This window comes from Propithecus coquereli, unplaced genomic scaffold (genome assembly GCF_000956105.1).
Source record: "Propithecus coquereli isolate 6110/MARCELLA unplaced genomic scaffold, Pcoq_1.0 Scaffold507, whole genome shotgun sequence".
Taxonomy (NCBI): domain Eukaryota; kingdom Metazoa; phylum Chordata; class Mammalia; order Primates; family Indriidae; genus Propithecus; species Propithecus coquereli.
Window position 1 is genome coordinate 1,074,778 of NW_012150919.1, and position 26,027 is coordinate 1,100,804.

The window sequence follows — 26,027 nt, forward strand, 5'->3', positions numbered from 1 at the left end:
ATGATACCCTAGTTGCTGAGAGCTGAATGCTCTTTTGGCGAGGTTATTCAAGTAAAAAGAATTGTATGTACTTCCTCAGAAGTGACTCAGACACTTTTCTCAGTTCAATGCAGTATCTTTTTTTTTCCTAGACTATTACGGGGGTACAAATGTTTTGGTTACATAATTTGGTTTTGTACAGTTTGAGTTGAAGTTATGAGTGTGTCCAGCACCCAGTTAGTGTGCATTGTATCCGTTAGGTGTGCATTTACCCATTCCCTGCCTCGCCCCCCGCCTGCGTGATTTCCATTGAGTTTTACTTCCATATGTGCGGGTAACTGTTGATACATTAGCTCCAATCTAGTAGTGAGTACATGTGGTGTTTGTTTTTCCATTCTTTCAATATTTCACTTAGAATAATGGTCTCCAGTTCTATTCAGGTTGTTACAAAAGGTATTGGTTCACCATTTTTTTTATGGCTGGTACTCCATGGTATGCATATACATTTTATTAATCCACTCATGTATTGATGGGCACTTGGGTTGTTTCCACATCTTTGCAATTGTGAATTGTGCTGCTATGAATATTCGAGTGAAATGTCTTTTTTATAAAATGTCTTTTTTTCCTTTGGGTAAATACCCAGTAGTGGGATTGATCAATCAAATGGTAGTTCTGCTTTTAGTTCTTTTAGGTATCTATATATGACTTTCCATAGAGGTTGTACTATTTTGCAGTCCCACCAATAGTGTGTAAGTGTTCCTTTCTCTCCACATCCATGCCAGCATCTGTTCTTTTGGGACTTTTTGATAAAAGCCATTCTCACTGGAGTTAGGTGATATCTCGTTACGGTTTTGACTTGCATTTCCCTGATGATTAGAGATGTTGAGCATTTTTTCATATGTTTATTGGCCATTAGTCTATCTTCTTTTGAAAAGCTTCTGTTCAAGTCTTTGGTCCACTTTTTAATGGGGTTGTTTGATGTTTTCTTGCTGATTTGCTTGAGTTCTTTGTAGATTCTAGTTATTAGCCCTTTATCGGATGTGTAGCATGCAAATATTTTCTCCTATTCTGTAGGTTTTCTATTCTGTCTATTGGTTGTTTCCTTGGCTGTGCAGAAGCCTTTTAATTTAATCAGGTCCCATTCATTTATTTTTGTTGTTACTGTGATTGCCTTTGGAGTCTTCTTCATAAATTCTTTGCCTAGGCTGATATCTATAAAAGTTTTTCCAACCTCTTCTTCTAGAATTGTTATGGTTTCATGCCATAGGTTTAAATCTGTAATACATCATAAATTAATTTTTGTGAGTCATGAGAGACGCAGATCCTGTTTCAGTCTTCTACATGTGGCTATCCAATTTTTGCAGCACCATTTATTGAATGGGAATTCTTTTCCCTGGTGTATGTTGTTATCTGCTTTGTCAAAGATCAGATGGCTGTATGAGGATGGTTTTATATCTGGGTTCTCAGTTCTGTTTCATTGGTCTATGTCTCTGTTCTTGTGCTAGTACCATGATGTTTTGGTTACTATAGCCTTGTTGTATAGCTTGAAGTCTGGTAAAGTGATGCCTCCCAATTTGTTCCTTTTGCTAAGGTTGCTTTGGCTATTTGGGTTCTTTTGAATATTATAAAAGCCATGCATGCATGACAAAACCACAGCCAACGTCATACTGAATGGAGGAAAATTGAGAGCATTCCTGCTTAAAACTGGAACCAGAACAAGGTTACCATTTCTGTTCAACATAGTGCTGGAAATCCTTTCCAGAGCAATAGGGCAAGAGAAGGAAATCAAGAGTATACAAATGGGGAAAGAAGAGGTCAAATTATTGCTCTTTGCCAATGATATGATCTTAGATCTAGAAAACCCCTAAGATTCTGCCAAGAGACTCCTGGAATTGATAAATAAATTCAGCAGAGTCCCAGGTTACAAAATCAAAGTACACAAATCGGTAGCATTCACATACGCCAACAACAGTCAGGCTGAGAATCAAATTAAAGTCTCAGTACCTTTCACAATAGCAACAAACAAAATAAAATATCTAGGAATATGCTTAACCAAGGAGGTGAAAGACCCCCACAGGGAGAAGTACAAAACACTGAGGAAGGAAATTGAAGAGGATGTAAACAAATGGAAAAAAAAATATCATGCCCATGGATTGGCAGAATCAACATTGTTAAAATGTCTATGTTACCCAAAGTGATTTACAGATTCAGTGCAATCCCCATTAAAATACCAACGTCTTTTTTCATAGATGTAGAAAAAATAATTCTATACTTCATATGAATTCAGTATCTTTGCTTCAACAGGATCATGTTCACATAAATTCCCTTTCTTGTACAGTATGGTCATGGATATCGGCAGTCATTCGGGTGAGAGAAAGCAAAGCTGATTGCTTGGCATAGACTACAGATAACTTTTGTAAATGTGTTTACACTTTTTTCATTTAAATGAACATGTCACAACACTCTTGGAAACAACTTTCCATTAGCCTGAGCGCAGCACACAGCATGAGACAGCAACACTCACTGAATGAAATTTCCTTTTGCCTCTGGTCTGATTTTTATCAGGTTGGTACCAGGTCTGCAGAATTAGTCTGCTTTTTCACTCGTATTTGTTGAATTCCCTGATGGCTGGGTAAATGAAGAAACCACTTAAAATTTATAATAAAAATAATAGCAACTAACATTGGGTGCGTACAAGTTATCAGGCATTGTCTAAGCACCTTGCTGTATTAGTTCGCCATAACCCAATGATGGAGGTACAGTAATTATCCTCGCTTTTTTTATGAGGATACTGGAAATTGAAGAAGCAAAGTAATTTGCCCAGGTTGCGGAGTATCTTAGTCTGTTTGGGCTGCTATAACAAACTACCATAGACTGGGGGGCATGTAAACAAAAGGAATTGATTTCTTACAGTTCCAGAGGCTAGGAAGTCCTAGATCAAAGTGCTGGCAGATTCAGCGTCTGGTGAGGGCCCACTGCCTGGTTCGTAGATGGCTGTGTCCTCACGTGGAGGAAGGGATGAGGGAGGTCTCCAGGGTCTCTTTTGTGACAGCACTAATCCCATTCACGAGGGCTCCACCCTCATGATCTAATCACCTCCTAAAGGGCCCACATTCAGATGCCATCACCTTGGGTGTTGAGTTTCAGTGTAGGAATTTTGGAGGAACATAAACATTCAGTCTATTGCACATAGCTAGAAAATGGTTGAGATGGAATTTGAACCCTGGCACCTTAATGCCAGAGTCCATTTTCTTAATCATTGTGCTATACTGATGATACTTTTTGTGTTGCTACAAGTATAGCTGAAGTTTGTAACTGAAAATAAGATGTGGTTCCAGTAAAGCACAGTCAGTACAACAGGTGAATCATGCATCGATAGCTTAATATAGGAATTAAAACTCAAATGTCCATACACCACCCCAGAGGGAAACTACCCAGGTGTAGTCATAGCGAGGGGTGAGTGCGGTAGGGAACTGAAGAATACATGCTCATTGTGATGGGGCAACTTTGTATAAACATGTTAGAGGTTTTGTTTTGTTTGTTTTTGTTTTTGTCAAGAGAAGCAAGAAATCTGGCTTTTAATGTGAAACTTCCAGTTTGTAAAATCACCTTGTTGCTAATAACCCTGCTTTATCCATTAATGGTTAAATTGTACTCCTGTGTAATACAGGTTAGTTTTTCCTGCAGTAACCAACAACCCCCAGTGCTTGGTGGCTTTAAAACAATTAAAGGTTATGTCTTGCTAATGCTACTTGCTCAAGCTAGGTCAGCAGGGGTCTCTACTCTTTGTATATCTAAGAGACTCAGGCTAAGGGAGGCTTTATTTGAACACATTTTTAACATCATAACTGCAGTAATGCAAGGGACTCATGCACTAACCCTTAAAGTTTCTTATGGAAGTGACACAGATCACTTAGACTCATATTTCATTGGCCAAAGATAGTGACCACATCTCACTTCTAAGGAGGTCGGGAAGTGCATCCCTTCCATGGACTACAAGAGAAGCTAAATGTTTATGAATATTCTTAATGACTACCACCACTCCATATACTCTGATTTTCAAGGCAGAAATGTTACATTTTTTTCCTAAGGTAGAATCCAATTTTCAGAGATCTCAGATCTCAAACAGAGATTGATTAAAAAAAATTGTTTTGTTCTTGAAGGATTAAATTTGACTTCTCTGGAAAATTCATATTTTCCTTAATTTGGATTAATGCTGCTTAAACACTATCTTCTTTGAGTTGATTAGGAAATCATATGCAGGAACTGTGAAATATTTTTTAGCTGAAGCGATGATTTACAGATGAGTATTTATTCCAAAAAGCACTGCTCGTATATTTAAAATATGTGTTTACGTTATCCACAATTTTGTGTAAATTGTCTCATTAACTACACTGTAGGGTAAGAACTTTATCTGATTAATTTATACTCTGTAGTGCCTTGTACTATAGAAAATGGTTATTTAATAGATGTTAATACATTTTATTGATGTATTTATCAGTTAGTACTCAATAAATCACTATAATGAGATATGATGACTTCAGGAGATGTCACAGAAGTTGAAAAAACAACAGGAATTTTTAAAAAGTTGCTTATTGTTGATCATGATGTTACATGAACGTCAAAATTCAATAGTCCCTTAATTTCAAGGGCAGTTCTGGCTTATATGCTGTGAATCACAAGGCAACCAGACCTTCTTTTCAAATATCATTTTTCTGTAATGTTTTCACATGCTTTATTTGGCTGTAAGATTTGGATGAATTGTAACTTAAAAAAATTATTAAGCAAATATAAGTGCTCAGGGAGGTATTCCATTGCCCAAGATCTTGCAAGGCTCTAAACAGTCTTCAAAACAAGCCCCTCCTAGCTTCTAAACCCACACCCTTCCTGGACAACCAGATAGAGGGTGATTCTCATTCTCATGAAATGCAGAGTGCTCAGGGACATGAATGTGTGAGGACAGAGCTTGGCCCGGGAACAGTGTTTCTATAATTTAATGGTAGAATTACTCCCCTTGGAGAAAGTTGCATGAACACAAGTTACTCATTGATTGAATCCCAACCATGCAACTGTGTTTCCAGAATCAATCATTCTTAAGTTGTTCCACATGTACTTATATATATTCATACAATGGTCCATGTAACTGGCTTTTTTTGATGTTGTCTATCTGCTGATACAGTATATAGTACAGTGTTAAGATTCTGGTGTCAGATGACCTGGGTTTTAAAATCATTACTGACACTATATACTAGCTGTGTAATGTTGGAAAATCATTTATCTCAGTAATGTTTAGATTCCTTATTTGTAAAATGGAGGTAAAAGGTATCACCTGTATCATAAGATTCCTCTGAAGATTAAGTGAAATAATGTGTACAGCATGCGTGGATGGCATAACACCAGGCACATGGTAAGCATTTAATAAAATCAGCTATTATTATTAATAATTTATTACTACTTTATAATCAGGGTTAAAGGATCTCAAAAGTCATTGAATTAAGCTACTCATACAATAATTTTCTCCCCCCTACAATTTTCCCACCAAGAAGTCTCCTAGCCCATGATTGAATACTTATTATTGGTTAAGTCTGACTTTTTAAACTTTGTCATATTGAACTAAATTATGGCTAAACCTGTAGCTTTCACCATTTAGAAATACACAGAACAAATGTAGACCTTTTCCTCATGACAGCCCTTTGAATTTGAAAATACCTCTAATCATAGGCTATTTTGTAAACTTCCTTGGAATTTTTCCTTCCTCTCCCTGAAACTTTCATTTGATCTTTCTCCTTCCCTTCAACACCAAAATTTTGGAAATAATAATGTATAGATGTGGTTTCAACTTCTTCGGGTTTTATTTTCTCTTCAGCAGCTTGGTATAGAATCTGCTTCAGCAACTCGCCAAGCTGAAGCACAGGGGCTGCCTGGGAGCCAAAACGCAAGGGAAAACAGAGAAATAATAAAATTGGCCCTACTTTATTGAACCCTTTATAATGTTCTAATCACTATAGTAAGAACTTTACATATTTTTTTTCATTTAATTCTTACTAGACCCTATGTGCATATTGGTATTATTATCTCTATTTCACTGTCGAGGAAAATGATTCTCTGAGGATTTGAATTTTCCAGCATCCTGCAGGTTGAAATGGGTGGGGTCTGTCAGAGAGCCATATGCCTCCCAAGTCCTGGCACGTAAACACCAGGCTTATAACTAGCCATGAAGTTGGGTGACTATGAGGAGGAAGAGAGAAACCATCAGATCAGTCAACTTTATTGGGCACACATTATATAAAAGGCCTGTTTGTGAAAGAATAAGAAATACAAGACACAGCCTTTTTCTCATATAAGGAAGCTCACAGTGTAGCAAACACATACATAACACACATATGCATATACACGTGAAAAATAACTCACAAGAGAGTGAAAGCAGTCTAAACATTATGAGACATTTCTCCTATTAATTTCTTCTGATATTTTAAAAATTGTTAGTATACATACAATGACATAGAGATAGGTGTGTAGCTAATGACAACGAGAAGGAGATACAAAGATAGATCAAGACAGATCAAGAATACAGATATAGATACCTGGATGTAGAGATACAGGTGTGTGGAGATAGAGACAAAAAGAGAGAAAAAGGTATGTAAAGTGAAACTGTGGACCAGAAGGAGATAGATTTGAGGATGGTGGTGGTTTTGGAGAGGACACGAGAGAAGAGGACAAGTGTAGGGGTGAGATAGAGGGGGGAAAGGAAACATCATTTACCATGTTCATTTATTTTAGGGAACCAAACATATCTGAGCAAAAATACAAATTACAAAGAGAGGTGGTACGGAGGGACAGCTTCAATTCTTCTCTTTTAATTTTTGGAGACTTGCGTAAGAATCCTCTAAACGATCCTGTACTGCAAGCCGCGTCCCTCCCCGGCTCCCCGCCCTGACCGGTGCTTGTGTTGCAGGCGGTGGGCTGCGACCGGCGGCTGGGCAGCGACGCCCGCGAGGACAACTGCGGAGTCTGCGCCGGCGACGGCGCCACCTGCAGGCTGGTGCGGGGACAGGCGAAGTCACACGTGTCTCCTGAAAAAAGTAGGTTGCGAACTCAATACTGTGCTGTCGTAATACGAGATGTGTTTCTGACCATCTATTACTGGAATAACCTTTCCCTGATGCTAACCTTTTTTTACTTGAAATAACTTTTAACCAGGATTCCAAAAGTCAAATTTCTTGCAAAAAATATATATCAAATTTTTGTTCCTACTCTCTCTTAGAAGAATACCCGCTTTTTGAACCTTTGCCAATACAGAGTATTACTATTTTTAAAAAATATTTGCAGATTTTTCGGGTAAATCGTGAAGTAACTCTTTTATTTGCCTTCCTTTAATTGCTAACAAAGTAGCATTGTCATATTATATATATATTGGCCATTTATGCTTTTTTATCTTTCAGTTAGCTATTGAAGCCATTTACCCATTTTCCTATTGGGATGTTGATCTTTTCCTCACTGTTGTGGCTTTTAATATATCATAAATACTAACCTTTTGACTGTTATGCTTATTTCCAGTGTGGTTTCCAGTTTGTTATTTGACTTTAAATTTTGTGTTTTTAGACTCAATAGTTTCTATGTTTTATGTATTCAGAAATTTCCATCTTTTTATTTCAATAACTTGTTTTTTTAATCCTTTAATTTGGGGACCAGTAAATTTTATCTGTAAAGGACCAGATAGGAAATATTTTGGACTTTGTAGGACATATAGTCTCTGCCTCAACTACCCAAGACTGGCTGTGGCAGCACAAAAGCACCCACAGATACCTGGAAACAAATGGGCATGCCTATGTTCCAATAAAACTTTATTTACAGAGGTAGCCTGTAGGCTGAATGTGGCTCTCAGGTAGTAGTTTGACCTCTGCTTTAAAGGGAAAAAATTATTCATGCATGTTTTCTGCCAGTACTTTTATGGTTTTGTTTTTCTACTTTTAAATCTTTTATTCATTTTAATTTAGTTTGATATAACTTATGAAGTTGGGATCTTACTTACTCCTCCAAATGGGAACATCATCATAGGAGTGGTGGAAGGTTCTGCAAGCACAGGAAACACAAGTTTCACGGCACAACACTAGGAGGAAGCCTGGATTTTCTGAGGAACTACTTACTAATATGTTGGTCAGGCCTGAATGCACATTGAATAGGGTGGAAGATAAGACAGAATGGCATTCAGGAGTCAGCCATAAAATCCTTCATTATTGTGTTTTATATTTCAGGTGAAGTGGAGTCATGAAAGCAATTTAGGCAGTGGAGTGACATGGCTAGATTTGTGTTTCAGTAAAATAATTCTGGTGGCATGTGAAGGCTGGATTGCCTGTGAGGGGAGCCTGGAAGCAGGGAGCCCAAATAGGAAGCTTTTTAGAAAATACTGAAGAGTGTTTGAAATATGAGGCCTTCGTCTAGGGTAGCATGCAGGCATGTAGATGAAGGAACAGCTGGAGAGATATTTAGAAGGTAGAATGGGCAGAGTTCGGTAATTCTTTGAATAAGAAAAGAAAAAGAGAAAGAAGAGGCTAGAATGATGTAAATTTTCCATCTTGAGTGGCTGGGTGGATGTTTGCTGTTAATTTGGGTAGGGAATTAATGAAGAGGAGACATGTATCAAAGGTGAGAGCCCACATCCTTGGATTTTTTTCTCTCTGGAATTTTGGCCCCATAAGTATTCAATACTTTGGTACCTTTCTGATGCCTTCAAACAGACGTCTGATGTATTTTGTTTGTGGTTGGAAGGTTGCTCTGAAACATGTTAGTCCATCATGGCTGATAGCAAACCCCCTTGTTGGTGGTATTCAGTTATAAATGTAGGTGAGTCCACCCAAAGAGAGTATGTAGACTATAACAAAAGGCCAAAAATTGTATACTTATGAACACCTGAAGTCAAGGCATTTAGCCAAGGAAGAAGTTTAGGGAAATTCACCTGAGAAGGAATGAAGAGAGTAGATAGGTAAACGCTGAATTTAGCAAGAGCAGTATCATGGAAGCCAAAGGAATAAGTAACTTCAAAAAAGAGGTAATAGCCATGTTAAATGCTGTAGTGAGGTCACCTGGAATAGGGCCCCCAAATTTCTCTTTAGCAATTTGAAAGTCATTAGTGACATTAGCCAGGTGATGTCAGTGAATTTCAGGCTGAAACCAAAGCTTGATTGCAATGGGTTGATGAATGAAGAGAAGGTGGGAATACACAGAAGGAAGCATTTGCCCAGGACCAGAGGAGGGTGCACACTGACACCAGGTCAACAGCTGGATAACTGCACAGGAACAGCTGGAGAACATGGTGAGAAATCACAGGAGTTCCAGTCTATTGGTTTTGACTCTTCATTAAGAGGTAGAGTCAGCCATCAAGAGGGAGGGCCCAGGGACTCGAGTGTGTTCCCACGGAGGACAGGAGGAGAAGGAACTCATCAAGGAGAGAGAAAAGATACAGGCGTAGCTGTAAGGGCCCAGCTGAGACTGGAAACCATGAATTATAGGAGCTGCAATCCATGGACTTCATGAAGGATGTGGCTTTGAATGGTGGTGTATCAATTAGGAATGCATTCTACTGAAAATCATAAAAAACTCCACTTGTAAACTTCAGAGTCGCATGTGTCTCTTCTAACAGGAAGTCTGAAGTAGGCAGTCAAGGCTGGGGACGCTGTTCTGTGTCTTTCAGGAGCCAGGCTCCTCTCTCTTCTTCACGTCCTTAGAGTGCGCTTTTGCCTACAGGGCCGCAAAGTCACGAATGGACATTGAGATGTCACATTCCCGTGCCAGATACTAAGGAAGAAGATGGTAAAAGGCATTCTTTAAAACTGTGTTCTTTATACAGGAAGGGAAGCCTTCCCCAGGGAATTTTGCTTCATTGACCACAACTGTGGCATGTGACACCCTGGCTTTTAAGGAGGCAGGAAACCAAGTACTTATAATGCTTTGTGACTCCCAATGTTTTCTTCAGACGTATCGTATCATCGAATTCTATTGGTATTACATTGTAGTTTTAATAATGTCAAACCCATTTTACAGATGAGGAAACTGAAGACCAGAGATGTTAAGAAATATCTCTCACAATTAATTATGAAAGGCAATGTAGGGAAGTGGTTAAGAAATTGGAGTCTTGGGCCAGACTGCCTAAGTTTAAATTCTGGGTCTGTTGTTCACTAGCTGTGTAAGCTGGGCAAGTTATTTAACTTCCGTATGTATCTTGGATTTCTCATTTTAAACTGGGAATAACAGTAATACTGCCTTTGTAGAGCTGCTGCCAGGATTAAATAAATCAGTCTGTGCTGAGCCCTCCAAATGGTCCAGTACCTCGAGAGTGTTCAGTAAGTGCTAGCTGTGTTTTTATTAAAAATGCCACTTATTTGGGTACCAAAGGATGTCGCACCTCCTATATACCTTAAATGTATGCCCTTAAGTGGGTATCTGTAAACGTCTTTTTAAATCAGCAATTGGTCCATCTGGGGGTTTATTTTAAGAGAGCTACTGGGTGTGGAGGAAAACCCTGGAAGTGTCAAAAAGAGTGAATTGCAGGAGAAACCAAAGTTTGAGGACTCACATCAGGGGAAGACAGTTTGAAGAGACAGGCTGTGCTGAGCAGAGTTCATTCAGGAAGAAGGACTGAGGGGGGAGATAATAGCCAGGTCAGGGTGTTGGGGAAGTACCTGGAGTTAGTGTTGGCCTTAAAAAGCTTGGAAATCTCATCAGAAAAAACCTTGTTTTGTCAGGGTCCAAGAGAGACTAGAAATAGAGATCATTCTTATTGAACTAGGGTAGAAGCTGAGTGAATGTGCCAAGAAACCAGTCTTTTTCGGAGAAGTGTACAGGGGAGGCCCTGAAATGCAAGGTAGCTCGTATCCTCCCCACCTCCCTCTCACACATTGATTTTCAGTTTTTGGATAGTAGATCCTTTTGAGAATCCATTGAAAGTTACACATTTTCTTTCCAGAAATTGTACGTGTACTTATAAGCCCCAAATTTGCCCTTCTGCTATTTGGGGGTGGACCTCAGACCCCTGATGCCTATTTAGGACATTTCAGGTTAAGAACTTCTAAAACGCCTAATGTTTTTGATCAATTTCTATGAAAAAAGAACTGAGTGCACAGACAGATCCTTCATCGCAGGGCGTGAGTGACATGGTGTAAGCTGGGGGGCATCCCACGGGACGCTGGCATTTCATCAGGTTCTGTGCGCGCGCTTGAGCTGAGGCTAAAGGTCGCAAAGGTTCCTGCCTGCGTGAAGACACGGTGCTTCTTGTTCTTCATTCTCACGATGGCCCCTTCGTGTCTGTTCCGGCTCTGAAACTGGCCAGCTGAAGCTGTTTTTGGCTGGGACTTTCCCTGGGCCATATGGAAGCACTTCCCTATAATCACGCTTTGTGAGAAAGAAATGTGGGAAATGAAGCCAGGTCTCCCCCTGAGAGTGCATCACTGGGGCCTGCAGAGTCCACGCAGCTCCCGCGTCCACGCCTTGCCAAGCAATCGTTCCTGTCCTCCCTGGGACTCACCCTGCGTCAGGACATGGCAGAGAGATGCTGTTGGCGCAGCCCCACGCTGGAGAAATCGCACAGGGCTGCACACAGGATGTCGTTTCCATCACGCAGTGGGGCAGACACAAGGTGCAGGAGCCTGGAGCCAAAACCTTTGCTATGAGAAAAATCAGAAATTAATCCAGATACAACATACAAATTTCCTGCTCAGAGAAAGAAGGAGAGAGACAGAACTGACAACCGGCATAAACAGCTTTGGATGTTGGAAAAGGGAACTAGAGGCCACTGGGATTTTAAAGAGAGAAAACTCGTAAAACAGCAACAAAGATGCAAACACAGCTATTTGGAGAGTCTTGACTTGGCATTTAGGGACTTAGTTGCATTTCCAGGTGTGTCCCCTATTTTGGTCTTGCCCACATAAGGGTACACATGTATGAAGCAAATAAACAAACAAGCTCAGCTTGTCTGTTCTGGGCTTTTTGTCCATTTTTACATGGTGGCAACCCAGCCGGTGGACACAGCGGTACCCGAGGCCAACTTGGAGCAGCAGCGCTTCTCTCAGCTTTCGACATTATGACGATAATCACACCCTGCTCTAAAGCTCCCCTGATGCTCCTGACAAAAGCAGAATTCCTGGGCCAGGTGGACCGTAGGGCCGCCCCACAGGGTAACTCTTAGGATTTTTTTCTCTCTATATGCGGTTCATTTCTCATTTGACTGTCACTTCCAAAGATAATCTGCAAATGTAACTTATTCCACAACAAGGGAGAGTGCATCAGATAGAAAGTGTTTGCTAACGTGGTAAACGGGTTGGTTTTCATTCTTCCTGTCTTCCCACATCATCTGTCTCTGCCGCCCCATTCATCTTTCTAGGGGGGACTCTGACTGATGATGCTCCTACCCCTGAGCTGTGGCTGGTACAGGAATATTCAAACCAAAGACCTGGATCCTTTAAATGGGAAAGTTGCCCCCTTTAATTCAACGAGAGAGAGTGTGGCTTAGAGGAAAGATCCTGGGACTAGAAGTCAGGAGCCCTCGGTTCTAGTCCTCGCCTAGCTCTTTGCACATTATTGTGTGGTTTCTAGCCCTCTACGTGAAGAGAGAGAAAAGAAAGTGGCGTGTAGACCCCACTGAGAAGGCATTTCATAGATTATGTTTTACATGGAGAAGCGAACACATCCCTTTCCAAAGCCTTTAGAGCCTTGTATCATCTATGCTGCCATCTGTCCCTCATTCCCTAATGTCTAGTCACTCGGGCTTTCTGGAAGATTCTAGAATGCCATGTGCCTTTGCACCCACCCATCCCTGGGCCTGGAACTTGCTTCCTCCCCCCCTTAACATGCCTCCTCTGTCTCAACCTTAGGCACGAGTGTCTCCTCCTCAGAGCGGCTTGCTTTGCCCACTCTGTCTAACTAGGCCCTTCTTGTTTCTGTTTAGTTCTGGGTTAGCTTTCATTGAAAGAAGTAATTATTTCATTTATTTATCTGTTTAGTTTGCCTCTCCCACTAGTAGGCTTTGCAAGAGCAGGCAGCATGTGTGTCCTGTGCACCATTTTATTCCAGCGGCGGTGTGGTGCTGATCACGCGACAGGAGCTCGATTAATGTTGAGCAAACGCATGCATGGCCTCCGCTGGAGATGATTCTGTCTCCCGTTATGATTTCAGTGGGACTAAACAATGTTGTGCAATAGAAATGGACTGGAAGCCAAAGACAAGGGTAATAACCTCAGCTTGGCCTTTAATAATCTGTGATCTTAGGCAAGAAGCTTGGCTTCTTCATCTGCACAGTAAGAGTATTAGCATGGATGATTTCTAAGACATCTTCTAACTCTGGAAGTCTATTAAGTATATCTGTGGTTTATTCCTCATTAAAAAAAAGAGATCTTTGGATTGAATGGAGGTTAGAGAAACAAAACCCCTGATCTTATATGAAGACATTTTCCAAAGTTTCAGTGAAAAGCTTTGACAGAGATGGCTTGTCTTTAGTCTTAAAGGGCCCTGGAAGTTTTATACAGACCACAAGGGAGAGTTGGTATGAAGTCTCCTCTTATATCCCATGAGCTGCTCTTTGGTTAACTTTTTACCTGCTGCTGTCACTACCTGCATGGAAGGGGTTTTGTTTGTGCACTGACCTCCTCATTGGCATGTGAGCCCCTCAAGGGCCTCTCACACCTGGCCCAGTACCTGATAGCTGGTGTGTTCTCAGTAAAGGTGTGTTGACTCAGCCTGCACAGAACTGAAGAGCCCACGTAGACCAGCATCCCCATGGCAGCCATTCCTGAGGGCTGTGAATTAAAGCAGGAGCCGTCTGTTGGCAGCCAAGCCCTGCAGTACCCGGGGTTGCCCAGGAGACCTGACATCCACTAACCAGATGAGGGTACTGGGATTATTAGTTATAAAAGTTGTCAGGACCATAATAATAACAGTGGCTTCCAGAGCTCTGGGCTTATAATGTGCCAGGCACTGTGCTAAGTGTTTTCATATTTGACATTATTTATTCCTGCCCTACTCCCACCAGGTAGGTACTATTGTGACCTCCCCATTTGACAAATGGAGAAATGGGCTTCGTGAAATTAAGTACCTTGTTTAAGGTGTCACAACTGGTGAGTGGCAAAGATGATTCTGGCTTCAGAGCCCATGTGCTTAACCACCCTCCCGAACTATCTTCCACCGGCAGCCAGATGGGCATGAGGTGAGACATGCGCGAGGCCTAGAATGCTGGGGAAGAACAAAGGTAGGACGGAAATGGAATCAGAGAGGAGCAAAGGCTGCCTCTGCTGGCCTGCCCTGGGCATCCCCTCAGCCGAGCCTGCCTGGCTCCACGGTTTCTAACCTGGAAGCACTACAGGATCACCTGGGGACCTTGCCCCATGTTCTAATCCTCAGGCCCTGCCCTGAAATTTCTGGGGGCAAATCAGGGCAATTGTAGGTCGCCAAACTTCCCAGGTGGCTCTCATATGTGCCTTTGGTCAATGCTGTACTTTGCAGCTCTGATGCCCCACTGCAGAGTCACAAGGCAATGACCGTTTCATCCTCTCCAGGCTCTTGACTTTTTAGGTGCCGTCTACAGGGCAGGAGAGTCACACTGCGATGCTGGGGAACATCTGGGCAGAATTTGTTATTAGATGTCGTGTAACACAGCCCCCCTCCAGCAGGCTGTTCAAAAGCTAGCCCTGGAAACAAGCATGAACACGTACATCATCAGGCACTCTGCCCGTTACCATGCTCTTTTGAGGTAAAGGCATTTTAAGCCAGTGCATGAACGTACCTCCAGGTTGGGAGCAGATATCTCTGCATAGACACAGGGGCTCAAGGCTGAGGACACTCGTTTGCAGATTCAGCAGTCAGAGACTTCCATGATGTAGCCCAACAGCTCAGAGTGGGATGGAGGGATGGGAATCCGTTTTCAGCTTGCAGCTGGTTGTTCTCACCAAGGCAGATCCAGACCATGTTCCTTCTCTGCTTTGTGAAAAAAAAAAAGATTACTGTTAATTTCCTACTTTTACTCTTTCTACTTTTGCTCAGTGGCACATTTCAGTTTTTCTCACTTGCATCTGCAAAGTCCTCCAGCTGCGGGATCAATGTAGCTATGCACAGACAGACCCTTCTTTCACCTTCCAGTTCCCCTGCTGCCCCCACAAAGTGACAGAGGAACTTGAAGCAGACTTGACCACCCTACTTTGGAAAAATCGTCAGCCCTTGTTCTGCACAATGCCACACTAGGTAACTATCTTTAGTGTAAGTGATGCCAAATTGTTATGGGTGTGTAAGGATATAACGAACACTGTATATGTTTTTTTCAGTTTGCAAAATGCTGTCATACCTATTATTTCATTGTAAAGGAATGCATTCCTTTAAAATAAAGTGTATTATTTGCAATTTTCCCATAGGGTTTAATTATTATTGGCATTTATTTAGACGCTTTTCACTTTTCTTCCTTTTATTTTCTTTTCTAGACAGGGTTGGTCTCACTCTGTTGCCCAAGCTGGAGTGCAGTGGCACGATGTCATAGCTCACGGTAACCTCACACTCCTGGACTCAAGCGATCCTCACTGTAACCTCACACTCTTAGGTTTAAGTGATTCTCCTGCCTCAGCCTTCCAAGTAGCTAAGACCAGAGGCATGTAACCATGCCTGGCTAATTTTTTAAAAGAATTTTTTACAGAGATGGGGTCTCACCATGTTGCCCAGGCTAGTCTCAAACACCTGGCCTTAACCTCCCACCTCAGCCTCCCAAAGTGCTGGGATTACAAGCATGAGCCATCACACCCAGCCATTTTTATTCCTTTTTAAAAAACGACTTCATTCCTTGGGAATGGGGGTGTGTGTGTGTTGTGTGTGTGTGTGTGTGTGTGTGTGTTGTGTGTGTGTGTGTGTGTGTGTGTGTGTGTGTGTGTGTATTTGAGCCTAAATACCTGAAGGAGAAAATAAATGCAAGGTCAAGAAAAGTAACATGAAAAATACTTGACAGAAAATGTTGTTCAGGAAAAAAAAAACAAAACCACAACCAACTACAAAGAACATATACCCCACCCCCCCAAAAAATAAAAAACAATAGAAAATTGAGGGTGAGGTTGTCAAAGTGAGAATAGCTAAGACATCTTTTTTGCTGTATTACCTTGGAATGTATATATGTAGGTTGGTGAGTTCTAGTTGGACTTTATAGTGAAAATATGATGGTCTGATATAAATTACAGTTCTTCTGGGCTGAAACTGATGTTTATTGATTGGCTAATATTGTGTGGACAATGTATTTCCTGTACATCTTGCTACTTAGCAAAGCTGTGATCTGCAGCAGGAAATGAGACATAGAAAAAATATGACAGAACAGCTGGACTTGAGCATTTATGTGTGGGAGGGAAAGTCAGTGAAAGCAAACTCGATCTGAGGTCAGTGCAGTGATTGCAAAATCAAACAAGTGAAACCCATAAAATGGAAGTCTGTAATGAACGTACTTGCGATGGGGGAGTTTAAGTTTATACGGTACAACTTTGTTCCATGGCAGAAGGGTTTAAGAGTGTAGTTTTTTGTTCAGACCCTGGTTCTACCGCTTAGGAATTCTGTGTTCTTGGACAAGTCACTTTAAACTTGCAAAAATTCAGTTTTCTTAATTGTAGAAATAGGTTTTCATTGGAATGAATGAGGTAATTTATCTCAAGTTACTTAGCATGGTGCCTGGGGGCATAGTGAGTGCTCAACGTGGTTTTAATAATAACTTACACTTACCCAGCCCCCAGCGGCTGCCACGTTGTTTCCTAAGCCCTTTGCATGTATTACCTCATCGAACACTCACAGTAAGGCCTTGGAACAGGTGTTCCTATAATCCTCATTTTTTCAGATGTAACCAGGGAACAGAGAGGGTAAGCAACCTGCCCAAAGTCACATAGCGATTGTAGGTGGCAGTGCTGCTGTTCCAACCCAGGTTGCCTGGCTCCAGAGTCTGTGATCATAACCACTATTCCAAATGGCCTCTCCCAGAAGTTTACAGAGTAAAATAATGCAAATGTCATTTAGAGAGTGACAAGAGGGATACCTGGAGGATGGCAAAGTGAGGAGCAGTATCAGAGATCTCTTGACCCCAAACAATGAAAGTGTTCAGCAGGAACCGGTTAGCACCATCAACAACGACAGCAAGTCTAGGTGTCACCAGACATGGGCCTACTGTCATCAACACTAGGATGGGGCAGAGGAGAAGCCTTGTGTCCATCTGACACGTTTTTCACCCACGGAATTTCAAAGCAAGCTCGGAATCAGACCTGCTTGGCAGTGCCATCTGCATTCTCGTGATAGGAGGTTTCAAGTGTCGATCCCACGCCCATGCTGAGGCCACACGTGCAGGCTGCTCCTGCTGCGCTCACCGGGCCTCCCCTCCGTCGTGGTCTCCAGCGCCAGCTCTCGCGCCAGACTGAGGGGGGATTTACCAGAAGGCCATTCATCTGGGATTTAAAAGTGGCCCGTTTTAACAGGCAGGATAATGAAAGCATGGGTAGCTGTATTTATATCAGAACTGGAAGAATTTTAGACAAAAAAGAAAAGTAACTAAAGTGAGTATTTTCTATCCATTGACAAGCAAAAAGCAAATGGTCCAAAGATTTTGTGACTCAAATACCATTACACCAAAATATGTAAAGAAAGAAAACCCCTACAGGTATATAAGAAGAAATTGAAATAAATAAAACTGGTATGAGAGACTTTAATATATTTAAGTCAATGAAAATTGCGTATAGAATCTACAATGTAATTATTAATGTCACATTAATAGGTATGTGTTGAGCAGTGTGTGTTGAGGGAATATACCTTCATTTCGAGTCAAATTGTGGACCATTTACAAAAACTCATTCTATGCTAGGCTGCAAAGAAGGTTAAAAAAAGATCCCCAATAAAGCAGCAACTACCAGGAGAGGCCTCGCCCTGCAGCTGCACCCATCCGCTCCCTACCCCTGCCGTGACAGAGGCACAAATGTCCGTCTTCCTTTCCAAGGCTGCTCCTTCCATCTGTGGTCGCATTCCAGCCTCCTCTCTGTCCTCGGAGAGCTCACTCCACCCATCGTCCCTCTCTCCTCTTTCTGTTTCCTATCAGGTTTAAACATGACTCGGTCTCTCTCATCCGAAATAAAAGTATCATTCAAAAAAGGTGTGTATATGTAAATATACATTTATGTATATATGAACATGTGTGTATATGTGTGTGTATATATATGAATATATACTTTTTATATGTAATATTTAAAGCATTTTATTCATCTAGATGAAGTGTATATATGTTTTAACATAACTACATTCCCAGCTACCACACTCATCTTTCACCTACCCTTTCCTGCCAAGTTTGAAAAAATGATTTACACTTGGTGTCTCTAATTTTTCGTTATCGTTTATTCCTGAAATCTAAGCCTTCGGTGCTGTCGGCCCGCCCTTCTCAGCATCCTCTATCTCGCGGGGTTCTCTCTTCGTTTCTGGTCGGAACCAGGCCTGTGCCTTCTGCAGGACGGTGAGGGAACGCTGTCAGTGTTGTGATGGTGGATCAGTCCTCTCTCTCTCTCCTGCCCCCTGTGACCGGAGCCTTCCCTCACCCTGCCCTGTGTCGGTGCTGCTCGATACGTGGCTCGCAATCTAGTGGCGTCAGCATCACGTGGAAGCGGCTAGTAGGGCACATTTTTGGGCTCCACCCTAAACTGCTGGATCAGAATTCCTGTGGGTAGGGCAGGAATCTTTGTTTTGACAAGTTTTCCAATGTAACAAGTTTATCATATGTCTGATAAAACGTTTGTGAGGTACTGCACTATAGAAGTATCACGAAGACTTCTACAGATGTATCAAACTTAATTCCACTTTAGAAGATTTAAAACTGTTTAGTAGAGGCCAGGCGCGATGGCTCACGCCTGTAATCCTAGCACTCTGGGAGGCCGAGGCGGGCGGATTGTTTGAGCTCAGGAGTTCAAGACCAGCCTGAGCAAGAGCGAGACCCCGTCTCTACCAAAAATAGAAAGAAATTAATTGGACAGCTAAAAATATATAGAAAAAGTTAGCCGGTCATGGTGGCGCATGCCTGTAGTCCCAGCTACTCGGGAGGCTGAGGCAGTAGGATCGCTTGAGCCCAGGAGTTTGAGGTTGCTGTGAGCTAGGCTGACGCCACGGCACTCTAGCCCAGGCAACAGAGTGAGACTCTGTCTCAAAAAAAAAAACCAAAAAAACAAAAAACTGTATAGTAGAGATTACTTTTCCCATAATCTAAGGATGTTAAGCCCTTAAGAGGGGTCCCTTTGTAGGATGTCCCCAATTCCCAGCCTTGCCAGCTGCCCTACAGTGTGCCTTTCCCCTCAAGGATAACAGAGTGGGCAACTCTATCCTGCACAACATCTTCCCCAAACTTGAGCTATTTAGAGTAAAATAAAATGCCAGGGGTTCTGGTGTGAAAGATTTCACCGAAGTGTGTAATTATCAGTGGGATGGTGGTTACAACACACACATACACATGTGACAAATACTTCTCAGAGGTACTATAGCCTAAATTTGCAGAGATTTTGTAAGAAAGTTCTAAGCCCAATTGGTTTACCCAAATAGGTTTTCTTTAGCTCAGGAAAGATTTCTAATTTATATGTATTTTCAAAATAATTTTTATCACATATATAGTATGCTATATGTTTATTGTAGAAAATACAAAATATTCAGATAAAGGAAAAGAAAATGATAAATATTTCATGTAATCAATCACACTGCCAAGAGATCGTACTGGTCATCACATTAGTAGTGTGTATCCTTCCTGTGCTGGGGGTGAAGTGTTTGGATGTATAGTATATATCAATAATTTATATTGTGAAATTCAGACATGGTTTTTGTAAAAATTTCAAAGGGCACAAAAGGATATAAAGTGGAAAGTAAGTCACCCTCTACCACCCCAAAACTCCTAATTGCTTCTACTCTTTAAAAGTATAAATCTTATTAATAGTTTACATTATAGATATTTGGTATGCCTATGTGTGTGTGCAATTCCCACACAATGTAATATAAACCTTCCATACAAAATGTATGCTTTTTATAGGTATACAAAATTGATTGTTAGATATAATTTTTTTTTTACAACTTGCTTTTATTCACCAAGGTTTTTTGCCTATCAGTTCTCATAAATTGGCTTAATTTTTTTTTTTTTTTTTGAGACAGAGTCTCACTCTTTTGCCCGGGCTAGAATGAGTGCCGTGGCGTCAACCTAGCTCACAGCAACCTCAAACGCCTAGGCTCAAGCGATCCTACTGCCTCAGCCTCCCAAGTAGCTGGGACTACAGGCATGCGCCACCATGCCTGGCTAATTTTTTCTGTATATTTTTAGTTGTCCAATTAATTTCTTTGTATTTTTAGTAGAGACGGGGTCTCGCTCTTGCTCAGGCTGGTTTTGAACTCCTGAGCTCAAACAATCGGCCCGCCTCGGCCTCCCAGGGTGCTAGGATTACAGGCGTGAGCCACCGGGCCCGGCCAAATTGGCTTAATTTTTAAAAATGGTAACACAGGAGGACATACCGTAATTTATTTAACCAGACCCATATTAATGAGCTTTTAGATTTTCTCTCAGTTTTGTGCTTTTAGTTTTCAAAGATACTGCTGATTTCTCCTCCATCTTTTCATAATCTTCTTGATATTTTAATTTTCTTTTCTGTGAACGGGTTTTTCAGGCATTCGACCAATTTTCCTGTTGATTTGTGTTTGTTTTTCTTATTGATTTGTAAGCACTTTTTATATATTAAGGAAAGTCTTTGCTGATAATTATACTTTTTTCTATCTTTGACATTTAATTTTGTTTTTGTTTAATTTTTATTTCAAATGAATTAATCTTTCCCTTTGATTTTTAAAGGCATTTTAATGTCTCCAGAGAGAGACTGAAATATTCTTTTTGTAGGTCATTGCCCTTTTTTTTTTAAAGTTCATTCCAAGATATTCCATCTTTTTTCTTGACATTGCAAATGAGATATTTTCTTCCATTATATTTCTAAATGATTATTGGTATTTCTGAAAGATACTGATTTTTGAATATTAATTTCTCCCTGATTTCTAATGCTTAGACTATTTTTTCTTGCCTAATTACTTTGACAAGTCTCTGTAAAAGTCTTAAATCAAAAGGTGATAACTAGTATCTCATCATTTCCCCAATTAAATGGCAGTATTTCTAATGTTTCAGCATTAAGCATATTAATCATGATACTGGCATTTGTAAATCATGCTACATTTATCTTATTGTTTATACAGAGTATTTATCAGGAATAACTATTGAATTTTATAAATACTGGAAACCTACTGAAATGGTATGATTTTTCTACTTTGGTCTATTAATATAGTAAATTACATCCATAGATTTCCTAATTTTGAATGACACTAGCATTTCTTAGGTGAACTTCATTTGGATATAGTGTACAATTATTCAAATTTACTATTAGATTCTCTTTTCAAATCTTTTATTTAGGAATTTGGTTTCAAATAAACATTAGTTTCATTGAAATGTGTTTTTTTCCTCCCAAATTATTTCTTGCAAAATTTTCAAGCATACATATAAGTTGAAATAATAACTAGTGTACATGTTCCACCTGGATTCAATATTTAACATTTTCCTATATTTGTTCTATCTGTCCATCCAGTTCATATCCATCCACCCAACTTGCTAGGTGAGCCTAATGAAAGTAAATTACAAAACATGACAACATTTACCTCTAAATACTATAGTATGACTCTCCTAAAAATAAGGATCTTTATAACACCATCTAGCACACCTAAAAAATAATTATAATTTCTAAGTATTATCTAATATCCAATCCATATTCAGATTTCTAAACATCTTTTCTGGTTGTTTTGTCCCTTGAACGGGTCGAGGTTCATTCATTGCATTTAGTTGTTCTGTCTTCGATCTCTTTTATTTAGACCACTTACTTTTTTATAGTATTGACTTTTTAAAGAGTTCATCCCAGTTGTCTCATGGCACGACCCGTGTTCTGGATTTGCCTCATTGTTTTCCATTTACTTTTTCGATCTCCCTCATGTAATTCCTGTAAGCTGATTAGTAGGGTCTGAGACTTGATTAGAATTAGATCGAACGTTTGTGGCAGGAACGCACAAAACGTAATAGTGCATGCTTGTGTGGCATCACATCAGGAAGCCCATGACGTCAACATGACTCGGTATTAGCAATGCTGAGTTTGATCACTTGGCTAAGGTCGTGAGCTATAGATAGATACTCTGTTGTATAGATCCACGTTTCCCAGTAAGAAATCTGCAGGATGGTACCTTAATAAGATGTAAGTCTGTCTTGCAAAAGTCTTCCACACTGTGGCCTTAGCGTGCTTTGATGATCCTTGCTTGACAAAGTAATTACACTGAGAGTTGCAAATGGTGATTTCTGCTTCTATCATTCCTTTCACACTTGTGGACATTCTTCTGTAAAAAAACAAAAGCCTTCCTTTTAAAAAAATTTCTCAGTCTGTATTCAAGAATTTTTATTTATTCAGTGTTTTATAATATTAGAGACAATATTCTTTTGGGATTCAAATTGTCCAAAATACAGCCAGTGGGAACATTTTAAGCTGACTCCTTTTGACATAATTCCATTGAATGTTAAACACGGCCTTTGTGTCGAGAGCAACAGGTGTTCCAGGCTCACTGTATATTTTCTCTGTGCCAGAAAAAACAGACCTAGAATCACCCGTTTTTTTCATGGGGCCCTAGTTCTTTTCAGTGGGTTCTGTGTGTGCTGGGGCGCATCTTCAATGCTCAGCCAAGGGAGCTGACAGCTCTGTCCTAGCTTTTACTTCCTGCTTGCAGAGCTTCTCGGTTAGCCAGAGGTGAGAGCTCAGGGCCTTCTCGGGTCTTTGCTGGGCAGGCACACAGCCCTCCACATACATGTTGCCTTCTAGATTCCCAGGAGTATTTTGGAGCTTTTCAAAGCCACCTGTGGACATCTCATTTCCAGCTTTTCCTTTTAAGCTTTTTGGTTAGTTTATGTTTTCCCCAGCTGTCATCCACCACCTCTTAACAATCACGTCTGATTGTTTTGGATAAATGCCTCCTGGGGAAAGGGTGTTTGCGCTGGGCAAGCTCCTAGTTAGGTAAACTAAAGACAGATTTTTGAGTGGAGTCTTCCAGGGAACCACCACACAGGTCAAATAATAATTGGGAATTGGGCATTGAAGGACCTGTAAGCCCATTCTACCCCTGCAGTGTCTGCTGGGCTGCTGGCTCTCACTGTGACTCCGGGTTGTTGTGCTCAAGGTTACTGCCGAGGTGGAGATGGGGGAGATGGGAATAGGCAGGTTAATACACCACAAAGCTCACTGTTCTTACTGAGCATTTTCCTTGAATAATTGCTGCTCAGATTGCTGCAAGCCTTTGGTTAATGTCCAGAGTTTTGAAAATGCTGGTTCTGACAATTTTTGCTAGTGTTTTTATTGCTTTTATGGAAGAGAGGATTGTGAGAAGTCCTTATGCCATCAGTTTTGCTTATTTGCTCAAGTTAGTCTCTGAATAAGGTCCACATGTTGTGTTTAGGTGACATATCTCTTAACTCTCTTTTAATGTATCCCCTTCTTGTTTTTTTTCCTTGAAATTTATTTGTTGAGGAAACTATTCATTTATCCTATAGACTTCCCCATAGTCTATGTTTTTCTAATCATATCCCCGTGGTATGGTTTACCATGTTCCTTTGTCCCGTTTCCCTTATACAGGTGGTTAGACCTAAAGGCTCGATCATGTTCAGGTTGGTTGGTTTGTTTGGGCAAGAATACTTTAGGGTTGGTATTATATATTCCTATTATATCATATTAGAAAGCACATAATAGTATGGTTTTCTCTCTTTTTGTGATGCTGTAGCCACTGAAGATCAATGTCTAAATGGTGGTAGTCTACCAGTCCTTCATTTATGGGCTGGGATATTTCTGTAAAGAGAAACTTCCCCTCATCAACTGTTTAGTTCCCCTGAAATACAGTTTGTATCAAAAGGCATGATAAATGCATTATTATTTTCTTTATTTATAAATTTGCAAAACAATGAGCTGATTGCTAGCATCCTCAAAATGTGACCAGTGATTTTTTCAAGTATTATTATAATATAAATCTATGATTTTAAACATATTTCGTGCGATTCACATTGCAATTATTATTCTTATTAATGTTCAAATTGATAGCATTTCTGCCCAGCTGGGGACTCTTCATGTTGACTCGGAGTCCTTTGGCATGACCCAGTTGTCTTTGAGAGCTTCCTTGCTTTTGTGCTACAATTTTCTGGTATCATCTTGTTCATTTTCTGACCCAAACCTGGATCGAGCCATTTCTTTAAGAAACCCTGGTTCTTTTTAGTGGGAAATGGTGTTTGGAGGCACATTATCAGTGCAAACGATGCTCACTGCTACTGAGTTAGCTAGCTTTTTTTTGTTTTTAGGAGACAAACTAGGAAATCAATACTAGGGTGTATATTTTATATAATATTTACTATATATGTGTGTGTATGCACACACATGCACAATACTATAAATGTAATAAGTAGTAATATATTATGTATACTCATAATATATAATACATAATATATAACATTAGAATATATAAAATACAATTAAATGTATATAATTAAATATTAACTAAAAGTTGGGAAAGCAGTTTGTTTAATGTCAGAATACTTCCTGAACTTTTTGTATTATAATAACTTTTTTCTTCTTGAATTTTTAAGTAGTCATGTGGTCTATAAATAATGATATTTTTAATCTTTTCTTTCCAGTATATATTTCTGTAAGTTTTCCAGCTACATTAACAAGGCTCTCCAGAACAGTGTGCAAAAATAACAGTGATGATGATCCTTTTTTTGTCCCTGTCTTGAGATGGAAATGATTCTGATGTTTCACTGTTGAGTCTGCCCATGGCTTCTGATACTCTTTGTCAAGTTGAGAATGTTTCCTTCTGTCCCTGGCTTTAATTGGAATCTTAACACAAATCTTTTTATAGTCATTGCAATGATCATATCACTTATTTTCTTTGATCTGTTAATGTAATCTATTGTGTTAATACATCTTCTAATGTTGGATCAGCCATTCATTTTTAGAATATATTCTTTTTAGTCAAGTTGTGCAGTCCTTTTGATGGAGTTCTAAAATTGATTTCCTTTGTTTTATTTAGTATTTTCTATCCATAGCCACAATTAAATTTGGCTCACGTATTTATTTTTGTGCCATCTGTGTTTTGTTTGGGCATCAGAGTTCTGCTGGCTGTATATCACTAATTGGCAACCTTCCATTCTTCCTGTTACCTGGAACCTACCTGTTTGCTTAAGGTTCTGCAGAACTCATGCGGCAAAACCTTTTGGCCCTCGTCCTTTATTTTCTTTTTTCTGTCCTCTTCTTTTTGATAAAAAAAAGTTTTTAGCTTTTAAAAATTTTATTTAAGTAACTCATCAGTACATTTCTATTATAGAAAAGTAGAAAAATATAAATCTATGTTCTCCCACTCACTCCCCAGCTCTCACTTCCCTCTCCAGAGGTAAACACTGTCAACAATTTGGTGAAAACCCTTCCATGCATTTAAAGGATTAAAGAATTAAATCCCACTCTTTTATTTACTATAAGCAAATCCACAGTACTATGCATTTACACACTATTTTGTGTGTACAGTTTCATCTGTGCATTTATGCAGTCTAATACAATACATGTATATATTGCTATAAATTACATATACATGAGGAAACAATACTCAAACACATATAATTCTACAATGGAATTATGCCATATATATTACCATATGAATTTTAAAAATTGTAGCAAAATATATATAATATAAAATTTACCATTTTAACCATTTTTAAGTGTGTAGTTCAGTGGCATTAAGTTTATTCACATTGTTGTAAAACCATCACCACCATCTACCTCCAGAATGTTTTTTATCTTGTAAAACAGAAGCTTTGTACCCACTAAACAATAGCTCCCCACTCCTTCCTCTCCCCAGCCCCTAGTAACCACTATTCTACTCTCTATTTCTATGAACTTGACTATTCTAGGTATCTCATATAAGTGAAATCATATGGTATTTGT

General features: G+C 40.0%; 1 protein-coding gene across 1 annotated transcript in view; it reads left to right on the forward strand.

The window, feature by feature from the left end:
* ADAMTSL3 (ADAMTS-like 3) overlaps positions 1–26,027 on the forward strand; it is a 291,707-nt gene that overhangs the window by 127,785 nt on the left and 137,895 nt on the right. The window contains exon 7 of the mRNA XM_012656530.1: positions 6,935–7,061. Coding sequence (XP_012511984.1) covers positions 6,935–7,061 — 127 coding nt within the window. The remainder of the gene's footprint in view (positions 1–6,934; positions 7,062–26,027) is intronic.